The sequence below is a fragment of the Nomascus leucogenys genome, chromosome 12 (assembly GCF_006542625.1).
Source record: "Nomascus leucogenys isolate Asia chromosome 12, Asia_NLE_v1, whole genome shotgun sequence".
Taxonomy (NCBI): Eukaryota; Metazoa; Chordata; class Mammalia; order Primates; family Hylobatidae; genus Nomascus; species Nomascus leucogenys.
In genome coordinates, this window is record NC_044392.1 from 29,795,436 (window position 1) to 29,819,659 (window position 24,224).

General features: G+C 37.5%; 1 protein-coding gene across 8 annotated transcripts in view; it reads right to left on the bottom strand.

Annotated features, from left to right (window-relative positions):
* Window positions 1–24,224, bottom strand: part of DNM3 (dynamin 3) — a 600,443-nt gene that overhangs the window by 439,476 nt on the left and 136,743 nt on the right. For all 8 annotated transcript variants that reach the window (XM_012511535.2, XM_030823969.1, XM_003258880.3 and 5 more), the window contains exons 3-4: window positions 10,811–10,960; window positions 9,472–9,675 (exon numbers count right to left, since the gene is read on the bottom strand). In XM_012511535.2, the coding sequence (XP_012366989.1) occupies window positions 9,472–9,675; window positions 10,811–10,960 (354 nt within the window). The remainder of the gene's footprint in view (window positions 1–9,471; window positions 9,676–10,810; window positions 10,961–24,224) is intronic.

A 24,224-nucleotide genomic window follows, 5' to 3' on the forward strand; every position in this document is an offset into this window, starting at 1 on the left:
AAAACTGCTCAACTACATGGAGACTGAACAACCTGCTCCTGAATGACTACTGGGTACATAACGAAATGAAAGCAGAAATAAAGATGTTCTTTGAAACCAACAAGGACAAAGACACAACATACCAGAATCTCTGGGACACATTCAAAGCAGTGTGTAGAGGGAAATTTATAGCACTAAAGGCCCACAAGAGAAAGCAGGAAAGATCCAAAATTGACACCCTAACATCACAATTAAAAGAACTAGAAAAGCAAGAGCAAACACATTCAAAAGCTAGCAGAAGGCTAGAAATAACTAAAATCAGAGCAGAACTGAAGGAAATAGAGACACAAAAAACCCTTCAAAAAATTAATGAATCCAGGAGCTGGTTTTTTGAAAAGATCAACAAAATTGATAGACTGCTAGCAAGACTAATAAAGAAGAAAAGAGAGAAGAATCAAATAGACGCAATAAAAAATGATAAAGGGGATATCACCACCGATCCCACAGAAATACAATCTACCATCAGAGAATACTACAAACACCTCTACGCAAATAAACTAGAAAATCTAGAAGAAATGGATAAATTCCTTGACACATACACCCTCCCAAGACTAAACCAGGAAGAAGCTGAATCTCTGAATAGACCAATAACAGGCTCTGAAATTGTGGCAATAATCAATAGCTTACCAACCAAAAAGAGTCCAGGACCTGATGGATTCACAGCCAAATTCTACCAGAGGTACAAGGAGGAACTGGTACCATTCCTTCTGAAACTATTCCAATCAACAGAAAAAGAGGGAATCCTCCCTAACTCATTTTATGAGGCCAGCATCATCCTGATACCAAAGCCGGGCAGAGACACAACCAAAAAAGAGAATTTTAGACCAATATCCTTGATGAACATTGTGCAAATATCCTCAGTAAAATACTGGCAAGCCGAATACAGCAGCACATCAAAAAGCTTATCCACCATGATCAAGTGGGCTTCATCCCTGGGATGCAAGGCTGGTTCAACATACGCAAATCAATAAATGTAATCCAGCATATAAACAGAACCAAAGACAAAAACCACATGATTATCTCAATAGATGCAGAAAAGGCCTTTGACAAAATTCAACAACCCTTCATGCTAAAAACTCTCAATAAATTAGGTTTTGATGGGACGTATCTCAAAATAATAAGAGCTATCTATGACAAACCCACAGCCAATATCATACTGAATGAGCAAAAACTGGAAGCATTCCCTTTGAAAACTGGCACAAGACAGGGATGCCCTCTCTCACCACTCCTATTCAACATAGTGTTGGAAGTTCTGGCCAGGGCAATCAGGCAGGAGAAGGAAATAAAGGGTATTCAATTAGGAAAAGAGGAAGTCAAATTGTCCCTGTTTGCCGATGACATGATTGTATATCTAGAAAACCCCATTGTCTCAGCCCAAAATCTCCTTAAGTTGATAAGCAACTTCAGCAAAGTCTCGGGATACAAAATCAATGTACAAAAATCACAAGCATTCTTATACACCAATAACAGACAAATAGAGAGCCAAATCATGAGTGAACTCTCATTCACAATTGCTTCAAAGAGAATAAAATACCTAGGAATCCAACTTACAAGGGATGTGAAGGACCTCTTCAAGGAGAACTACAAACCACTGCTCAATGAAAGAGGATACAAACAAATGGAAGAACATTCCATGCTCATGGGTTGGAAGAATCAATATCGTGAAAATGGCCATACTGCCCAAGGTAATTTATAGATTCAATGACATCCCCATCAAGCTACCAATGACTTTCTTCACAGAATTGGAAAAAAACTACTTTAAAGTTTATATGGAACCAAAAAAGAGCCCTCATCACCAAGTCAATCCTAAGCCAAAAGAACAAAGCTGGAGGCATCACACTGCCTGACTTCAAACTATACTACAAGGCTACAGTAACCAAAACAGCATGATACTGGTACCAAAACAGAGATATAGATCAATGGAACAGAACAGAGCCCTCAGAAGTAACGCCGCATATCTACAACTATCTGATCTTTGACAAACCTAACAAAAACAAGCAATGGGGAAAGGATTCCCTATTTAATAAATGGTGCTGGGAAAACTGGCTAGCCATATGTAGAAAGCGGAAATTGGATCCCTTCCTTACACCTCATACAAAAATTAATTCAAGATGAATTAAAGACTTACATGTTAGACCTAAACCATAAAAACCCTAGAAGAAAACCTAGGCATTACCATTCAGGACATAGGCATGTGCAAGGACTTCATGTCTAAAACATCAAAAGCAATGGCAACAAAAGCCAAAATTGACAAATGGGATCTAATTAAACTAAAGAGCTTCTGCACAGCAAAAGAAACTCCCATCAGAGTGAACAGGCAACCTACAAACTGGGAGAAAATTTTCGCAACCTACTCATCTGACAAAGGGCTAATATCCAGAATCTACAATGAACTCAAACAAATTTACAAGAAGAAAACAAACAACCCCATCAAAAAGTGGGTGAAGCACATGAACAGACACTTCTCAAAAGAAGACATTTATGCAGCCAAAAAACACATGAAAAAATGTTCATCATCACTGGCCATCCGAGAAATGCAAATCAAAACTACAATGAAATACCATCTCACACCAGTTAGAATGGCCATCATTAAAAAGTCAGGAAACAACAGGTGCTGGAGAGGATGTGGAGAAATGGGAACACTTTTACACTGTTGGTGGGACTGTGAACTAGTTCAACCATTGTGGAAGTCAGTGTGGCGATTCCTCAGGGATCTAGAACTAGAAATACCATTTGACCCAGCCATCCCATTACTGGGTATATACCCAAAGGACCATAAATCATGCTGCTATAAAGACACATACACATGTATGTTTATTGCGGCACTATTCACAATAGCAAAGACTTGGAACCAACTCAAATGTCCAACAATGATAGACTGGATTAAGAAAATGTGGCACATATAAACCATGGAATACTATGCAGCCACAAAAAATGATGATTTCGTGTCCTTTGTAGGGACATGGATGAAACTGGAAATCATCATTCTCAGCAAACTATCACAAGGACAAAAAACCAAACACCGCATGTTCTCACTCATAGGTGGGAACTGAACAATGAGAACACATGGACACAGGAAGGGGAACATCACACTCTGGGGACTGTTGTGGGGTGGGGGGAGGGGGGAGGGACAGCATTAGGGGATATACCTAATGCTAAATGATGAGTTAATGGGTGCAGCACACCAACATGGCACATGTATACATATGTAACAAACCTGCACATTGTGCACATATACCCTAAAACTTAAAGTATAATAATAATAAAATAAAATAAAAAATAAAAAAATAAAAAAACCCTGTCTCCACTAAATGCAAAAAATTAGCTGGATGTGGTGGCACATGCCTGTAATCCCAGCTACTTGGGAGGATGAGGTAGGAGAACCACTTGAACCCAGGAGGCAGAGGTTGCAGTGATCTGAGACTGTGCCACTGCACTCCAGCCTGGGCAGCAAGAGCAAAAACTCTATCTCAAAAGAAAAAAAAAACCAACCCTGGATTTCAGTAAGAACAAGCCGTGTGGTGTTTGAACTTGCTCTATGCCCATCCCCTTCTCATCTCTACGGTAGCCTTGAACACAAAAACTCCACAGTCATGGTGAAAATCAGAACCCTAGAAACCCCTGGAGGGGACAGAATGGGGTTGGAGAGCATCAAAAATACAATTTTCAGACAATTGGAATTATTTAACCTGTCTAGCAGTTCCCTAAAAACCCCCATTCACAGGGCTTTTCTTTACTTGACCTGACTTGGAGCTTATTCAGAGTGAAAAGCCTCTTTCCCCAGAAAAAATTTGTCAAAAATAATCAGTGGCAATTGTTCAACATCGCAGGTCTCAGGGAGCAATAACAATTGGGGCAAAAAAAAAAAAAAGAAAAAGAAAGAAAGGAAAAACTAACCAAAAAACTTAAAAGGAAAAGTTTGGGAATGAGATGGCCACAAAGGCCATTGAAAATTTTGTATATATGTACAACCTAGAATCTAGAAAGCCACATGCATGTTTGGGGTTTTTTGCAAACACAGCAAAGACCTCAGAAGATCCTAAATTCTCACCTCTAGCTCACCTTGAGGCTCTGCATAAGCAGGAAGTTAGGATTAAGGCAGAGTTGTAAACTGCCTGCCTGAGTATTGAAGCCATACCCCAAAATGCACATTGAGAGCTTTGGTAAATGTTCAGCGATTTACTGGCTCTGGTATTTAAGAAAATCCCTGTCCTGACCACAAAAAAAAAAGGCTGAGCAAAGACTTAAGTGGCCACACACAACAAAGAATATAGACTTGCAGAATTGGTTCATGAAAATTAGTAACCAAATAAACAGCACCTGCAGCAACAATAAACAGCAACAAAAACTGGGAGGGAGAGAGGAATCTGGTTTCTAGTGCTGCCACATCACATTATTTAAATATCTAATTTTCAACCAAAAATATTTTAAGATATGCATAGAAAGTATGGCCAACCCAAAAGAAAATATATAGTCAATAGAAACTGTCCCTGAAAAATCCCAGAAATTGAAATTACTAGACAAGGGCTTTAAATCATCTATTTGAAATATGTTTTAAGAACTAAAAAAAAAATGATAATCTAAAGAACAAAAAGAATGTATGAAAATAATGTTTCACCAAATACAGAATATCAGTAAGGAGACAGAAATTATTTTTTTAAAAGAACCAAATAGAAAATCTGGAGATAAAATAACTAAAATAAAAAAATTCACTATAGAGATTTAATAGCAGATCTGAATAGGCAGAAAGAATCAGCAAACTTGAAGACAGATCAATTGAGATTGTTCCTCCCAGTCTAAGGAAAAGAAAGACAAAAGAAACAATGAAGAAACATGAACGAAGTCTCAGAGATCAGTGAAAACATCATACCAACATACATACCAACATACGCATAATGTGATTCTCAGAAAGAGAAGAGGAGAGAAAGAGGAAGAAAGAATAATTGAAGAAATAATGGCTGAAAATTTCTCAAATTTGATTTAAAAAGCATTAATCTACACATCCAAGAAGGTCAACAAACTCCAAGTAGGATAAACTCGACAAGATCTGTACCTACAGATGTCATAATCAAACTGCCAAAAGACAAAAAAAAAAAAAAAAAAAAAAAAAAAAGAATCTTGAAAGCAGCAAGAGAGAAGAAAATCATGTTCAAAGGATCCTCAATGAGATTAACAGCTGAATTTTGACCACGGAGATCAGATGGTAGTGGGATGACATACTCAAATTGATGAAAGGAAAAAAACTTTAAGTAAAAATGATCCTTCAAAATTTAAGGAGAAATTAAGACATTCCAAGATAAACAAAAACCAAGAGAATCCCTTACTGACAGACATAGCCTACAAGAAATATTAATGAGAGCCTTTCAGGCAGAAATAAAAGAACACTGGACAGTAACTCAAATACCCAGAAAAAACTGAAGAACACCAGTAAAGTTAAATATAATAGACAACATAAACATATTTTTGTTTGTAACTCTTTTTTCTCATATCTGATTTAAAAGACAATCATATAAAGCTACAATTATATTCTGTGTTGATAGGCATGTAATGTAAAAGTTGTGATTTGTATGATAATAATAGCACATAGGAAGGGGAGGGAGTGGAGCTATATAGGAGCAAAATGTTGTGTATTATTGAAATTAAGTTGGTATTGATCCAAACTAGATTGCTATAAATTAAGATGTTAATTGTAATCCTATGGCAACCACTAAGAAAATAACAAAAAAGTAAAATAAATGACCAAGGAATTAAAATTATATACTAGAAAATAAATATTTAACACAAAAGAAGGCAGTAACAGAGAAATAGAGAAACAAAAAGACATAGGACATACACAAAAAGAATGGCAAAATAGCACACATAAATTCTATCTCATCAGCAATGACTCCTACCAAAACTTTCAAAAGTCTCCTCTTGGGACCACCATATGTAGGATATAAAAATTGGGGGCAAGTAGGTCTGTAAATGGTGGAGCAGCAGTTCTAATGATCCACAAAAAAGGAGATTTATTTTAGGTAAGTTCATGAACATTTACATGACAATTTCTAAGTGGCACCTAATAAAAATGAGCTCGTAAATAAGCCAAACCTATGATAGTTTTTTTTTAATCTCATTTAACTTTCTGGAGTAGATTTGTGGCATAAAATGACATACTCCTGACTGACAGTCAATGCTATATTTTCCTTATGCTATAACAACACATCGAATATACTGGGAATGACTTTGTGGAGATTGATTCCTTTCTGGCAAACTGATGACTCCCTCCACATTCATTGCTCTCACCTAATGATCTGTGATCACATGAGTTTATTTTAGGTCATAAATGAATCTTCTTCTGAACAGCCTGAGAAATGAGATGTAGTCACTGCCCATTAATATTCCCTATGTGCACAACAGGGGTAAAATATAGCATGAATATGTTAAACCAATTTTAAGAAATCACTTTACAAGATTTATTAGTTGTCCAATTTTTTTAGTTTACATTTATTATAAAATTCATAATACACACAAATAAAATATTCTCCAATGGCTTTTCTTCCACTAGATTTGAAGTTGTGAGGATGTGAGATAGGATATCTATAGCCATCTTGTCACCCGTGAAAAGAATTTATCTTAAAACAGAAACAATTTCAAGGAGGCTGAACCAAGGTAGGACGAAAGAGAAATCAGGGACTGAATGGCATCATTTGCAGTCCTCCATGAAGCTTCATCTGGATTGTCATATTGTGGTACACATTTTTAATCTTCATCCCTATTCCCCAGCATACAACTACCAAAGTCCTTGGAATCTTCAAAGTGATACGTATCTTTTTGTAGGCTAATGGGTTGGTAAGTGGCTGGAAGCTCCTGGATAGCTTCAGCATGTGGACTGGTCACTAGAAAGAACAGGCATGACCTCCTAGGAGGGATGAGGGGCTGAAGTTTAAGTTGATCACCAATAGCTAATGATTTAATCAATCATGCCTACATAATGAAGCTTCCATAAAAATCCAAAATGGACTGGGTTTGGGGAGCTTCTGGATAGCTGGAGACGCAGAGGTTTCTAGAGGATGGTGTGCCCAGAGAGAACATGGAAGCTCCACATCACTTCTCATACATTGCCCTATGCATCTCTTCATCTGTATCCCTTGTAATATTCTTTATAACAAAGAACTGTTTCCCTGAGTTTTGTGAGCCCCTCTAGCAAATTAATAGAACACAAGAAGAAGGTTGTAGAAACCCCAATTTATAGCCAGTCTGTCAGAGCACAGAGTAAACAACCTGGATCTTGTAACTGGCATCAGAAGTGGGGGTGGTCTTGTGGGACTGAACCCTCAACCAGTGTGATCTGATGCTATTTTCAGGTAAATACTATCAGAATTAAATTTAATCAGAGGATACCTAGCTGATGTCTGCTGCAGAAAAGAATTAATTGCTTGTTTGCAGTGGGGAGAAATCACCACACATCTGGAGTCAGAAGCATGTTTGAGAGTATAGTAGGAGAAGCTGAATTTGTTTTTTCTACGTGGACTACGTGTGGACTCCTCAGGAATGTGACTCAGCTGAACTCACTAGAATTCACTGATGGTATGACTCTCTCTGTCCCAATCAGACAACCATGGCTCAATCTCCTATGGGACAAGAAGGCAGTAAGACAGGAATGGTTCAGCACCATTTTTATAACTAGATTCCAGTCCCAGTTTATAATCTGACTCTTCCGAGCAGCTGATGCTGTAAAGGGAGTCCTGGTGATGGTCCTTACTTGTCATCTGGAGCCTCTACCTGCTTTGTTATAAGCCCCAGTTTCAGGGATGGTGGAGGAAACCAAGAAGAAAAAAACAGTTACCATTGCAGAATTCTGGAAAGGCCCAAGAATCAGAGAACCAATGCTAGGGTATAGGAGGAGCTGAAAAAAAGAATTGGCTGACGGCTCCTAGAGGACACACTCACATAGCTACCCTTTCTCAACCTCAGCAGAGTACTGAAGATGTGCTTCAAAAGAGGTTGAACCAGAGGGACTCTGGACTCCAGAAGACTTTCAGAAACGCCATTATGAAAGCAGAGGAATTAATTAAAAGTGTACACACTGAATAGTGAGAACCATTCTCCTCCCACTCCATCCCCTGCCCCACCAATTCTTGGCTCCAAGAACACTAGACATCAGGCTTACACCATTCCAGCTCAGGAGAAAATACTCATAGAACCTGACAGTTGAAGTCTCCTAACAAAATGGTCAACTCTCAGCACAGTTACTCCATGGGAAAACCCACTGGTCAATGAATCCCTGTCATGTACATAAATCAGCTTTTTGGTGCTCTACTCTCATGCACGAACAAGCGGCAAAAGATCGACAAACATTTGAAAAAGGTCACTAACATCAAAGACAGAGACAAAAACAATCAGAAAACAATAGACTCACACAATGTAGATTACAAAAGAAAACCTTCAAAAAGCTCTCACTAAAGTCCTTGGAGGAAGATACTGTACTTATGAAAACAGGAACATGATGCTATTTTAAAAAATAAAAATAACATTCACAAGGTAAAAATATGCTTTTGGAACTTCTAAAATGAATCAGAAGAACAGAAGATAAAGTTGAGCAAATCTTGCAAAAAGTAGAACAAAAAGACAAAGAAATGATTATAGAAGAGAAAGCCTGAAATAAAGGATTCATTCAGGAGTTCTAACATGCTAATAAGAACTACAGATAAAAAGAACAAAAAAAATTGGGACAATTAATTATCAAAAAAGAAAAATTCCTAGAATTGAAGAACATGCATCTCCATATTGAAAGGGCACATCATTGAATGCCCTTCCACAATCATTTTAAACAGACACACACCGAGGCCAGCACTGAGGTCTCTGAAGATAAACTGTTGTTATTCAACTCAGAGAAGTAAAAAGTTTAAACATCTGCATAAGAAAGGACCTTTTCTGGATATTGAGATGCCAATACCAAATAAATCCCTGCTTATACATACATTTTTTCTCAAATAATTAAAAGCTAAATAATATCTTACACGCATTAGAGCTTCCTATTTTAAAGAAACAAGACAAAGTAAAAAACACAAAGATTTTTCATTGGGAGTATATGCAGGTAACTCATAATAATTAGTAGATTGAATTCTGCTGTACCAGAAGTTTATTTTACCAACTTTTTAAAATATGCAGCCCATGAGGCTTAGAAATGCCTGTTTTCTTAGATCTCATTATTCTTAGATTTATACAGATTTTGACTATATAAATTTCATTACTTTAGTAAATCTTTTCTAAAATTATTTATTTTTAATATTAAATACTGAATTTTCTATTTAAAATACAAAAGGTTTAACAACATTAATAATGGCTAATTTATTTATAATGAAATCAAATCTTGAGAATTTATGTTACCTTTAAAGAAACCAAAACTCCTGACACGTTAATTCCTTCTCATCTTAGTAGTCACACACTCACCTTGAGGATCAACTTCTTTAGCTAGCTTCAGCGCATCTGAGTTTGCAAGATCAGTGTTGGCTGGAGTAACAGCTAAAATCAGACAGTTCTCCCTTGTAATGAACTGCATAATCATTTCTCTGATCTGATACTCGATATCTGGTGGCTGATCTCCCACGGGCACTTTAGTTATTCCAGGTAGATCAATAAGGGTTAGATTTAACACTGTATGGAAAGGATAAAAGAGCCTTACATACACCTTCAATGCTAAAAGATAACAATACAGAATCATTTGTCACTTAGCTCAGCCTTCTACATTGTATATCTGAACAACTCCAACCCATGTGTGTAGAATAAAGAGCATAAAATAAAAATGGTTTTGCTAGTTTTCTCTATTTTTATGATATGATTGTGCTATGCCAAATGATCACTTTAACATAATTTGAAAGGCACTGATTTGCATGCCTAACAGTTTGCTCAGAAAGCTGTCATATCTGTAACTAGGGGGTTATAATTAAAACACCAAACGAGAAATGCATATGCTGTCTGCCAGTCTTGTACATCGCCTTCAAGTGGTATAAAAACTCGCAGGGTAAGATTGCCCTTTCCTTAAAAAGTATCATTTTTTTTTATAGAAAGTTAAACACTTAGCCTAGTAGAAAGCTGTGAGCCATTCGTGGTGCCCTGGGTTTACTGAATTAGCTGTACAAACAGAGTCAGTGACAACATGACTCTAGCCTAACCTCTCTATATAAACAATGTTGGCACCAAGTACCCTTGGGAAGTCATAATTGAGCTTATGTCACTTATATTCTGTTTTAAAAGCAATAGAACTAAGTAGGGAATAAGAAATGAAAATTTGCCCACTAAAATTTAGTCAGCATACAGGCTATTTCCCATCACACATTATGGATTGCTTATCTAATTTATAAGTTTCTACCGATAGTCTGGGGGAAAAAGTCAGAGCTAATTTCTCAGGAAGAAAATAAATAGGATTGTATATGGCTGCAAGACATCCAATAGGGGAAGATGCAACCATAGTAACATGTAACTCTAAGATTTCAGCAAAGACTGAAAAATGGAAGTTTCCATACATACCCTTCTCAAATTCTTAAAGCTTATAAGAAAAATGAAGAAAAAAATTTAATGACTAACTCAATTCTGTTTTTATTAAAATCATCTTCTGCTGCCTCTCCTTAAATGTCCTAAGAGCTCTTTGAACCATAACATTAATGGGCAGTATCCAAAGGATACCCTAGAAACCCAGCACTATTTGTATCTTCTGTACAAATGATGTATGTTAATTAATGTAGTATAAATGTTTGAGAAGAAGAATTTGGAATTTTATTATTTTACTTACCATGTGGGGAATAGACTCGTAAATTAATGGGTATGGAGGAAATGCCTTTATTCATTCCAGTCACGCGATCTGTTTCTGCTTCAATCTCATGGCGAACTTCATCAAAATCTGTAAATTTCTTTCCTTTGCAATGTAGAAACTCAGCATATTCTACAAAAATAAAACCAAAATGACACAACTTAAATTCATGCATTTTTGCCATAATTATAAAAAATGTTTCTTTAATTATGAGTCAAAGTATCCAATATTCTCTCTTCATCCCTCATGAACGTCCCACAGAACACAGTAGTTACTAAGAATCACAATTAATACTTCAGAAATACGAAACATAGTACAAATGCTATAGATGCTAAATTGGCTAATTTTCAGATAAGCAATTAAATACTGTAACCAGTCCCTAAACCATCTAGCCTGTTAAATAATTTAAAGAAAATTTTGGCTATCCATAAGATAAAGCAAACAACAGCACCTGATTGTTAAAGACATTAGATCTGGGATACTTCTGAGTTCTGTTAGCATTTCCCTCTTCGGTATCACCACTTCATCAGGATGGAATGCCAAGTTATATAAATATATCTTCAGAAGGCAAAATAAGTTAGGGGGAATCACTTGATTAATTTGTTAAAAATAAATAATATATGGAATCCTTTAGCTTAAAAACATACTATTGAAAATACCACATCAACTTATATAAAGACTCAAGGAAAAAAGTTATAGAGTATTATATCAAAGCAAATATTTACCTGTAATCTAAAATTTTAAAAAAATCCCTCAGCAGAGGGAAAAACACTAAAATAACTACATAAATACCAAAACTGGGTTTTTTAATTTTCAGTAACATCCTCAAGCTGTTGTATTATCAATTTCTATACCTACTTTGAGAGAAATCAGGTATATAAAAAACACCACAATTTAAAAGAAAAGCTAGTACAGTACTATTAGATTTTTTTAAATGAGTATAAATCTAACAAAGAAACAAATCTCAACAAAGATTTCAGTTTATCTAATATCTCAGTGAAGAATTGTACCACTAAACTTAGACTATGGCTAAGCATCTTGGACCCAAATGCCAGATAAAAGCCTGTGAGGTTGAGGCTGCAATGAGCCATGATCATGCCACTGCACTCCAGCCTGGGTAAGAAAGTGAGACCCCATCTCAAAAAAAAAAAAAAGCCAGATGAGGCCTTACTACCATTCCCCATCATAAACATTTAATATTCACTCTTGGAGATGAAATGGCAAGGTCAATAGCAAGAGAGCTATTGTGGCTGGTCTCCCACGGCACTTTAGTTACTCCAGGTAGATCAATAAGGGTTAGATTTAACACTGTGTGGAAAGGATAAAAGAGTCTTACATATACCTTCAATGCTAAAAGATAACAATACAGAATCATTTGTCACTTAGCTCAGATGTGGTCCGTGTCTTCAAGCAGGTTAGCATTAACTCAAAAAGCTAAGGATTAGACCACTGAGAAAAAACGTTAATGCAGGTAGCATAATGTAAATGCTAACCTGCTCTTAAAATGATAGGAAAGGTAGAGATAGAAAAGATGATTTAAGCTGTGGTGCCCAAAAAAGGAAGTGAGGTATGGACTGAATATTGAACAGTAGGGAGGATTCTGACATGTGCAGGGAGAAAAAGAGGTCTTCCAGAGAATCAGAGAATCTTCATAGGTTCAACAAATCTGGCAGGTTGTCATCCAGTCTCTGCTCGGACCCATCCACTATTGGGTAACTGAAACTTTGATCTCATTGGAAAAAACTCTGACTGGAAAATATTTATGTCTGGTATGAAATCTGCTTTCTTGTCATATTCCACTGGTCCAACTTTTGTCCTCTGGTGCTACTCAGCTGTGAAAAGGCCGTGTGCATTAATGTGAGTGTCAGCACTCCAAGTTTGTCTCCTTCCTGGGCCTCACACCCTTACCTTGCTTTGTCGCATCACTACTCGGGCCCTCTGGTGGCAAAGATTTCCCAGTTCCAACCCCAGCCACTCTGAACTGGAAAGGTCACAAGCTCCCAAAGTGGACCAAAAAGTTTCTACTTTAATTTACCAAAGAATTGAAATGACCTAGCTTTTTGGATGTTAGAATGAGAATCAGAGATGGATTTAATTTCTGTCTTTCCTGACAACATGCATGGACATGAGTATTTCTCTTTCTATCTTAGTTTCTCCATATAATGTGCCACTTTCTGAAAAACAGCAAGCTGAGTCTCCTGAAAGCTCATTCCTCTAATGCTGGAAGTATACCCAACAGTAAAGACTCAACAGGCTGCAGAAATCTGGCCTGAAGAGATCAGTTCATCAAGATCAGGCATGTTCTTCTCTACTTACCCTCATAGGCACTGTCTTTGTTAGAATATAAATTCCCAGAAGATAGAGCCTTTATTTTATTACCCATTCAAAGCCTAGGCCAGTACCATGTGAATGTAAGAGTATATAGATAAGTAGAGGACAAAACAATAAGAAAAACAAAGGAACAAAAGAAGTCAAATCCCAGAAAACAAGCAAAAATTAAAAGGAAAAATTAGAAATAATTTAGAAGAAATGGAACTGTGTTTTTTTCAATGCCATATATTCCATGAAAAATGCACCCTTCAGGACTTATGGCTATCACAACTGTTCTGTCATAGAGTTCATAAGCTTCTGGATCAGGAACTACATTTTCAATCACTGCTAATCGATACATTCCAGTTAACACAAATGTGGATCCCCTTTGTTGCCACTAGATGGCACCTACTTGCTTTCTCTGCAGGAAACATGCCCTTCCGGAAAGGTGTAAAATCAATGCAATTTTCAAATTAGATTTAAATGAGTTCTCAAACTCTTGAAAATACTTTTATCCTGGAATCAAGAGAAGATAATTGTGCAGGACCATCTCAAACCTTTGTGTATTTTTATTTATTTTGTCAACCCCTTGGTCAATTTGCAGTGTCTTGTTGAGGATAGTGTCCCCCAGACAGATTCAAGGATACCTGTATTCATTTATTTATTTGATTAATATTTATTGAGATCACTCTACTTGCCAAGAACTGTTTTAGAAATTGGGATATAGTTAAGGGGGGAAAATAAGTCTCTAGGCTCACGAAGCTTAAATTCTAATCAGGTAAAAGAGTAAACAATATGTGTGTGTGTGATGCTAAGTGCTATGGAGAAAATAAAATAGCAGGGGGATGGCAAATGCTTTCGGAAGGGGGTTGCTTGGTTATGTGGTATAGATGAGGAAGGCTTCCATGACAGGGTAAAGTGACCTTTGAGCAATGACTCAAGAAAGGAAGACAGCAGACCATGCTGTATGGAAGGGCATCCGGGCAGAGTGCCTAAAGCAGATGTGTGTTCAGCATGTTGAGGGACAGCCAGGTCCATGTGGCTAGAGCACCAGGCAGTGTGGAGGGGAGGGAGGTGGGAAACAAGGCCGGTGCTGTGGACAGGCCTGGATGTGGAGGGCCCGTGGACTGTTTCAAGGACTTTGATTTTTCTCTGAGTGAGATGGTAGACCATCTGAAGGATTGGGCGTAGAGTAGAAACATGCTGTGACCTAGGTTTGAAACAACCGTGGATGCTGTGTTGAGGACAGACAATGAGGAGCAAGAAACAAAGCTTGCTATTGGAATCATCCCGGGGAGAGCTGCTGAGGCTTAGACCAGGGTGGCAACAGTGGGGTGGTGATGAGTGATTAAATTCTAATGTATTTTAAAAGAAAAGGCAACAGAATTTGCTGATGGATTTAAGCTGGGGTATGAGAGAAAGAGAAGCATCAAGGATAACTTCAAAGGGTTTGACCTCAGCCACCAGAAAAAGACTGAAGGGAAGAGAATGGGAAGGGATGGGATCGGATGGGATGTGGGTTGGGACCTATTAAGCTTGTGATGGCCACTACACACCCGTCCAAGTTGAGAAAAAGCACTGCTACTAAGGTTGAGGACCACACAGCTGAAGGAGACACCATTCATATTCAGTCTTTGGATAGGTGTCTCTATTCTGAAAAATTTCCAGAAGATGGCAGTCATGTGCTTGAGGAAAGGGCAGCTTTTTCTAATTTGTACAAAAATGTCTTCAGGGCTAGATATATGCATCTTTTGTTCATGGAGAAGTCCAAGTGAGAGATATATATTTGGGAGTCATTCAAGTCAGGTAAGTGATGAGATCACTAAACAAGAGTTAGACAGGAAAGAGGTCAGAGTACCAGGCCCTGGGTTTTCCGAAGTTTAGAGGTCAGGAGATGGAGACTTAGAAGGTAGGAGAAAACAGTAAAGGGAAAACAAAGCCAAGAAAAGAGGAATCGTCCATCAAACCCTGCCAACATGTCCAGTAACATGAGGACTAAGAATGAATCTTTTTTTTTTTTTTTGAGACAGGGTCTCACGCTGTCACCCAGGCTGGAGTGGAGTGGTGCATCATTACTCACTGCAGCCACAAACTCCTGGGCTCAAGTGATCCTCCCACCTTAGCCTCCTGAGTAGCTGGGACTACAGGCAGTGAGCCACCACATCTGGCTGATTTTTATTTATTCTGTGTAGTGATAAGATCTCACTGTGTTGCCTGGGCTGGTCTCGACCTCTTGGCCTCAAGTGATGTTCCCACCTCAGCCTCTCAAAGTGCTGGGATTATAGGAGTGAACCACTGCGCCCAGCCAACAGTTCTTTTAAGGAGTTTTGTTGTAAAGAAGAGGAGAGAAGGGAAAGGGCACCTACAGAGGGATGTGAAGTCAAGAGAGAATTTTGTAAAGATGGCAAATTAATGGCATGCTCATAGGCTGAAATGGTAACACCCAGGATAAGGGAAGTGAGAAGACACAAATGCTGAAGTGATGTCTGAGGGGAGGGGAATAGGAGGCCAGAAAGAAAGAAACAAACACGCCAGGGCATCCATAGGAACAGGAAGGAGGCAGAACAATGAGCGTGGATGAGATGAATAGGTAGAACTGATGGTGGTGGGAGCCTGTGAAATTCATCAGGGGACTGTAGAGATTGATCATATTTGTCTGAAGCCATTTTACATCTTTACTGGTTAACTATATGGTTTACTTGTTAACCATTTAACCATCTCACTGGTTAAACTGTATAAGTACTATTACACAGTTTATATACTACTATAGTACTGTAAGAGTACAAAATACATTATACACACACGCACATGCATGCAAAAAGTGATCCTAAATGAGTGACCTCAGAGTAATCACAGCAGGGATGACAATTTGGGTCTAATCTATGTCCATCACTAGGGTTCAGACCTGCCCAGCATATCTGGAAAACCGATAGGGCAGGAACCACAAAGTACTTTTTTCTATGGAAACCAAAGAGCCTCCTGGAAAAGAATTCAACCTACAGGATGGAAAATTCAGCAAAACAAGCTGACCTGGCTTTTCAGGAAAGGGCTACCTGTAATCCATCCTCTACCCAGCTCCAGACACTCATAGATCCATGTCCCCTTGTCTCTATGATGATAATTGTAGTTTGGGGATGAAGGAAATTCTAGCATCTAAGTCAAACTCTCTAGAACGAATTGCACTAGCTGATCAATAGCTGGACCTTTAAAGAGCTGCTAAATGTGTGTCTTCTACTATAGTATACTATGGTAAACTATGGTTTACCATAGTTTTATACTATGGTGAACTAACATGTCTGAAGGTTACACAATCTCATCTTATAGTTTTGAGATACATTCTTTCTTACAGAAAGGTACAATTTCCAGTGGCATAAGCTCTCTTGACATGTTCTCAGTATTCCTTTCATTCTAAATGCTTCATAGTTGGGCACATGAAATGGTCTTTTCCTCAGACAATTTGAGGCTTCAGCCCAGCATCAATGTGAGTAGTCAGTGCATTAAATCTCCTAGCCACAAAGTCATACAAAGGATGAAGGTTATGTGTACATAAGCATTGAAACCGTGATAATGCATCTGCGAAATTCTATTTTGTTGCAGTATAACCTGTCTTATTGAAATTTATTTTTCATTTTCACAAAATAAAATTTCTCTGTTTTCATTTTCAGAAAATAAAACTCCTAGTTTTGATTATTTTCTCTGTTTTTACAATGTTAAAAATAGCCTACAATTGAAGCAAAGGTTAAGATACATTACTATATCAAAGAATGTTAGGGAGGAAAAAGGGAATATTAAAAAATCAGAGCTATAATTCTATTTTATTTTTATTTCCTTTTAAAACATTTTAGCACTGTCATTTTTACTGGTCATGAAAAACAAATTATGCTAGGTTAAACAACTGACAAATTGTTTGGGGGAAGGATGAGATGGATTTATGCCTGGCAATCTTCCAATCGTCTGTGAAGAGCACAGCATGACTGTAAGAATTTATATATTTCCAATATGCCCCTTCCATGGGTAAAAATATGTATATGTTTTAATTAATCAAGGTTAAATAGAAAGGAATAATTATAGAGCACTAGGAAAAAATAATCTCTTGTCCATCTTTATTCTAAAAATCAAGGTTCCTCAAAATTTTAACTGGAGTTTTCTTATTTCTGAAATGTTTTAATAGCAATGTTTTGTGAGCACAGGGTTCCAGTGAAAACAGAGTACAGGGGTCATATACATAAGGGACTGTTTTCAGTGCAACAAGCTGAATTCACTGGCTGTACAGAGCATCTATGTATGACTATATTTAAAAACATATTTCCTCAAAGGCAGAGATACATTTTACTGTTCTGTGTTTCCCTAATGCCTATTATATTTAGAGTAAAGAACATCCGTAGGCCGGGCACGGTGGCTCACGCCTATAATCCCAGCACTTTGGGGGGCCAAGGCGGGTGGACCACCTGAGGTCAGGAGTTCGAGACCAGACTGGCCAACATGGTGACACCCCATCTCTACAAAAAATACAAAAATTAGCCAGGTGTGATGGCAGGTGCCTGTCATCCCAGCTACTTAGGAGGCTAAGGCAGGAGAATCACTTGAACCTGAGAAGTGGAGGTTGCAGTGAGCCTAGATCATGCCACTGCACTCCAGCCTAGGTGACAGAGCGAGACTCTGTCTCAAAAAAAAAAAAAAAAAAAAGACATCTGTAGATTTCTTTCTTCTTTAAAGCAGTCTACTTTGGATATAACAATGCTTCCAATAAATACTCCATGTTCTTACTCACACGTGAAAGCTAAAAAAGTTGATCTCATAGAAGTAGAGAGTAGAATAGTGGTTACTAGAGACTGAGAAGTGTTGGGGGGCAAAGGAGATAAGGAGAGGTTGGGGAGCAGATACAAAAGTACAGCTAGATAGGAGTAGTAACTTCCAGGTTTCTGTAGCCCTGAAGGGGAACTACAGTTAAGAATAATAAATTGTATATTTTCAAATAGCTAGATGAGAGGATTTTGAATTTTCCCAACACTAAGAAATGCTAAGTGTCTGAAGTGATGGATATGCGGACTACCCTAATTTGGTCATTACACATGGTATATATATACTGAAATATCATACTGTACTCCATAAATATGTACAATTATTATGTGTTAATTAAAAATAGTAATTTCTAAATGCTCCCATCAAGTCATTCCAAATTGAAGTCAAGATCCTAGAATTTTAGTTTAGTTATATATTAATTACATAGGACCCAGATATGAAACAGAACTCAACTGTATTGCTAAAATAAACAGGGAAAGTCTAGCAATCAAAAAAAAAAAGGAAATCTAAAGAAGCAAACAATTAACCTTAGGGAGTCCTGCAGTGTGTAAAAGTTAGAGGTCTCAGTAGGAGAGTTAAGAACAATAGGGTGAGATGGGAGTAAGTGGAGGGTGCCAAGATTTCATAAAAGACAAAAAGCTGGTGCCAAGCAGGTATCAGACCAGGGACAGAGACCAGGGTTTAAGATCAGAGCTCTAGTACTCTCAAGACAAAGTAGGAAATTAAAACAAAATTCCAAATGCAAACTAGGCAGAAAACCAAGAAGCAAATTCAGTCATGGAATGGAAGGCAGAGCTGTTTTGTCAAGATACAAAGCCAAAGCCAGTTGAACAGTATTCAGGGTCAAGAGAGATTAATATTAATGCCATCTTGAAATTTACTGCTGAACAATAGCCTTTACAGTTTTCTTTGCTTCTAAAGCCTGGATAAGGCTGAGCCAAGAGGTGAAGGTTAAGGGGCCCCAGGTAACTGGAATAGTGCTGGCGGACAAGACCAAGGCCAGCACTTACAGAAATACCCAGAGATGGGGGACTTTTACGGAATATTCTACCACAAGTATCCAAAACAACAATCAGAATCCAGCAGCTGTTGATACCTACATAGCTCAACTTAGTTCTATATTTTTTTCCAAAGGAGTTCAAAGAGTATAACAAAAATCTACTCTATTTTATACTCATAGTATATTTCCACGTAAAACACAATAAAGAGATAAACTATATTCCAAATCTTAGCTATTGTGAACAGTGCTACAAGAAACATGGGAGTGCAGATATCTCTTCAATATACTCATTTCCTTTCTTTAGGGTGTATCTACCTACTATGTACCCACAAAATTTTTTTATAAAAGATAAACTATATTCCAAATACAGAAAACAGGTAAGAAGCATTCCGAGCACTTGGCCAAAAGTTGCAAACTATATAATTATTATAATTATTCTACATCTTGGCAGCATCTGACACGATTGTCCTCCTCTTCCCTGAAACACTCGTCCACTGATTGCATTATTTCTTCTTTTCTGATTGTTCTCCATCTTCACTGATTGCTCTTTCTCCATCGTTCTTTGCTGACTGTTCCTTCCCTTCTCTTCTACACTTCTAAATATCAGAGTACACCAGACTTGTTTCTAGACCTTCTTACCCTCTTTTTCATCTCTCTCTCTCCAAGTGATCTCATCTAATCTCATTGCCTTAAAATTTTTTATATATATCCTCTAAATTCACATCTCAGACATTCACCTCTCCCTTGAATTCCAGATTTGTCTATATCTAATTCTAATGTTTATTTGACATTTCCACTCAGATGTCTAATAGATATCTCAAAATTTACCTGTTCAAAGCTCCTTTCCTCAGCTCTCTTCCAAACACCGTCTCACTGCCTCCACTATGGCCATTCTACTTCTCAGCCTGCTCCACCTCTTACCTGTACTACCATAAAAGTAGCCTAACTAGTCTTTCTGACTCCACTCTTGCTCCATTGAATCCATTCTCCACCCAGTAGCTGGAAAGATCTCCTTAAAACATACATCACATCATGCTTCTGCCCTGTTTAAAGTATTGGTTTTCCAGTACATTTAGAAAAATCCAGATTCCTCACCCTCGCCTACTCTACAAAGTCCGATACAGTCTGCCACCCATCTGCCTCCAATGCCATCTCTATCACTACCTCCACCCTACCTGCTCAGTCGCTCTGCCTGCAATGGCCTCCCTTCTGCAGCTCAAGAGCACCAAGCCCCTTCCTACCTCAGGGCCTTTCTATAAGCTGCTCCTCTTCTGGAATGTTTGTCCCTCTGATCTCTGCATGTGTGGCTCCTTCCTGTCATTTCCTCATCCAAAATATCATCTCTTTAGAGAGGTTTCCCTGACCGGACAAAGTAAAGTAGCATCTCTTAGTCACATCCTATTACATTGCCCAGTTTTTTTCTTCTGTGCACATGGTCACTGTCTGAAGTTTTTCGTATTTGTTTTTTATTGTCTGTCTTCATCCACTGGAATATAAGCACCATGAGAAAAGTAGCATTATCTGTCTTACCCCTGCTGTATTCCCAGTAACTAAACCAGTTGCACATTTGTAGAATTGATGAATAAATAAATGAATGAGTAGATGACTGTAGGAATCAACAAATAAAACTTGGAGGAGGCTTGAGGTTTGTGGATAAGGGAAAAAAAAGTGATTATAAATATGGCTTTTGACATGCTGAGCTTGAAATACATTTGAAATATCCAAGTAGAGTTTCAAGCAGTCAGTTAAAAATGAGTCTGGAGTTTAGCCCAGGAACTATACATGCAAGAGTTGTAATGTTCAGGCTGTAATTGAAGCCACAGTGTGGAAGAGATTGTCAAAAGGAGAATATGAAATGACAACCAAAAAGGAGCCTTGGGCAGATGCAACCTTAAAGGCCAGATAGAAGATAATGCATTGGCAAGGGAGCCTGAAAGAGTGAACAAAGAGATAGAAGGAAAACCAGGAATATTTGGCATATAAGCCAAAGACATAGAGTAAATTTCAAGAAAGAGGAATTGATAATGTCAAAAGCTGTTGAAAGGGCAAGGTAAGTTAATTTTAAGGATGTAGGAAACAGTATAGTACATGCTCAATTTCTATCTAATTCCAATTGGATAGAAAATTTAAACACTTTTTATTATTTCAATGATTTGGGGCTATAGATTACTTTGTTTACTTAAGTGTTTTATGTGCTATTTTATGCTTTTTTTTCCCCCTTGTGTCTCTTTCCTTGCTATCAAGTTTACAGTTGTCACTTCTTGCTGTTGGCAACACATCTGTTTTTAAGCCATATTCCCATTCTCACTTGTGGTTTTATATTTTACTCTAGACTGAGAAATCCAACAACCCAGTATGCATGGTCTGAGTCTAAAATAAGGCTGGAAAGGCCAGAATAAGGCTGGGACCCTGTAATGCATGAGATTTACATCAAAGACTTTGTGATATCAGTTGGGTACTCAAGGCTCTTTTTTGCTTCCTCTTGATAATCAGCTAAGTTTAGAAACTGAAAATATCAAAAAGAGTTTCTGAATAAGGAGTTATTCCAATGTTTTTTAAGAATAATTGAATGCACTAATTCTGAGACAGCAAATGTCAGTCGTTGTTTTAATAATGAAAAATAAGATGATCTGCCAAATAAAAATCTATAGAGTAATTAAAAGCAAAATGATGAGACTTTGTCATGAAAATTCAAATAATCAGACTTCAATACAAAAAATACAATAGGAAGTCTAAGATTTACAAAATGAAAAATACTGTTTCCCCACAGAATCTTGGCCACAAGGAACAAAATTTATAAATGAGATTTAAGTATTAGTCGCATAAGAACTATAAGTATGTAAATATGTAACTAAAAAATTTTTAAAGAAAATATCAGAGCTACAATATGCACTGCTGGATACATTATAATATCTCAAAAAACCACAAAAAACTTTTTCTCTGAGTATGTAATTTTATACACAAGTTGCTGCCAACATTATTTCATCTAAATATTTGAAGCAGATCTTTAGTGTGTTTTTGGTAAGCTCCTTAAATGTCAATGATATGGTTTGGCTGTGTCCCCACCCAAATCTCATCTTGAATTGTAGCTCCCATAATTCCCACATGTCATGGGAGGGACCCAGTGGGAGGTAATTGAATCATGGGGGTGGGTCTTTCCTATTCTGTTCTCATGATAGTGAATAAGTCTCACAAGAGCTGACGGCTTTATAAAAGGGAGTTCCCCTGCACATGTTCTCTTGCCTGCCGCCATATAAGATATGACTTTGCTCCTCATTCACCTTCCACCATGAGTGTGAGGCCTCTTCAGCCATGTGGAACTGTAAGTCAGTTAAGCCTCTTTCTTTCATAAATTACCCAGTCTCCGGTATGTCTTTACCAGCAGTATGAGAACAGTCATCATGACAAATTCCTGGAAGTTTTTAGCAGCTGGAAATAGCCAATTTAACTTTTGTATATGGTGGAAGGTATTAATCAAAGTTTATTTTTTGCATGTAAATATCTATTTTTTTCCAGTAACCTTTGTTGGAAAGACTACCATTTCTCCACTGAATTGCCTTTGTACCTTTGTCTAAAACCCATTGTCTACATATGTGTAGATCCATTTTTTGAATCTGTCCTGTTCCATTGATCTGTCTCTTTATGCCAATGCCATATTATTGATTATTGTAACTTTGTAAGCCCTCATTTTAAGAGATAGGGTCTTGCTAAGTTGCCCAGGCTGAAGTGCAGTGGTTATTCACAGGCACAATTATAGCACTCTACAGCCTGAACTCCTGGGCTCAAGCAGTCTCTCTACTAGCTAGGATTACAGGCACAAACCGTGGCACCTGTATAATAAGTCTCGAGATCAGATAATATTAATTCTCCAACCTCAATGTTATTTTTCAAAGTTGTTTTGGCTATTCTGGGTTCTTTTATTTTCATATAAATTTTAGAATCAGCTTGTCAGTTTCTACAAAACAAACTATCTTTTGAATCTTTATCTGCAACATTGTAACATCATTCAGAAAAATTTTTCTCTTCTGGCCCAAGCTTGCACATATATATCCACAACATGTTTTGCTAAAAGCACAAGTATGTTCCCATGATGCTTGCTCTGAAAAATGTATTAAACTTTAACAAAATCACAGATTCTTATAACTTGGAGTGATATCTATTCTAAACGCTTTACTAATAGAGAAGTCACTTAAGTGTTGTTTGGGGCCCTACAAAAATATTTATTATCAATTATGTCCCAAGCAACATCGACCTAGTCAGTACAGTATAACTTGGTAATAAGAGTACATATTCTTACATTAAAAGGTCTAAACAAACAAAAATAAAGATTTTATCTTGTAAATATCATGGAAATTCTTGGACATGATATGACAATTGGTTACATAAAACTAAAATGCCGAGCCAGTTCATCTGACAAGACGCTTTTGCTTAGAAATGGTAGAAATAATTCTATGACTCAGGCAATAGAGTCAACCCAATCATTTCTTGAAAATTTTTTTAAAAAGGAAAACAATGGCCAGGTGCAGTAGCTCATGCCTATCATCCTACTGCTTTGGGAGGCCAAGACACGAGGATCACTTGAGGCCAGGAGGTCAAGACCAGCATGGGCAATATAGCAAGGTTCCCTCTTAAAAAAAAAAAAAATCTTTTTTTCATTAGCTAGGCATGGTGGCATGCACATGCAGTCTCTAGCTATTCGGTAAACTGAGACAGGAGGATTGCTTGAGTCCAGGAGTTCAAGGGTGCAGTGAGCCATGATTTCACCACTGAGCTCCAGCCTGGGTGACAGACCAAGACCCCAACTCAAAAAAAAAAAAAAAAAAAAAAAGAAAAATAGAAGAAGAAGAGGGAGAGAAGGAGGAGGAGAAAAAAGAAGAACCAAAGGTTGTCCTTAGTATGAAGAAAACTCAGTTAATGGAACAGGTCAATTCGCGTATAAATTATCTAAATTGGGATAAACTTAAAATGTTTAGAAGTTTCCCTTGGATAATTTTTGTTTTTAGTCCCAGAGGATTCTTGCAAGAATAGCCAGCACTCAGTAAAACCTAATGCATTATGCAGTCAGTTTAAATGATGCTAACAGAAATGCACCTACAAAGAAAACAAATTAAAGTTCGGATCCAAAACTTTGTATTATGGTTTTCTTCAACTCAGATTGTATGTAAATTAATACTTAGCTATAATAGTCACTAATTTTCTCAGTGGGAACTTAATGGAAAACTCTCTCACAAGGACAACCACCCTCAAAAGAGACAGCCCCTCAAAAGGGGCTTAAATATGAAA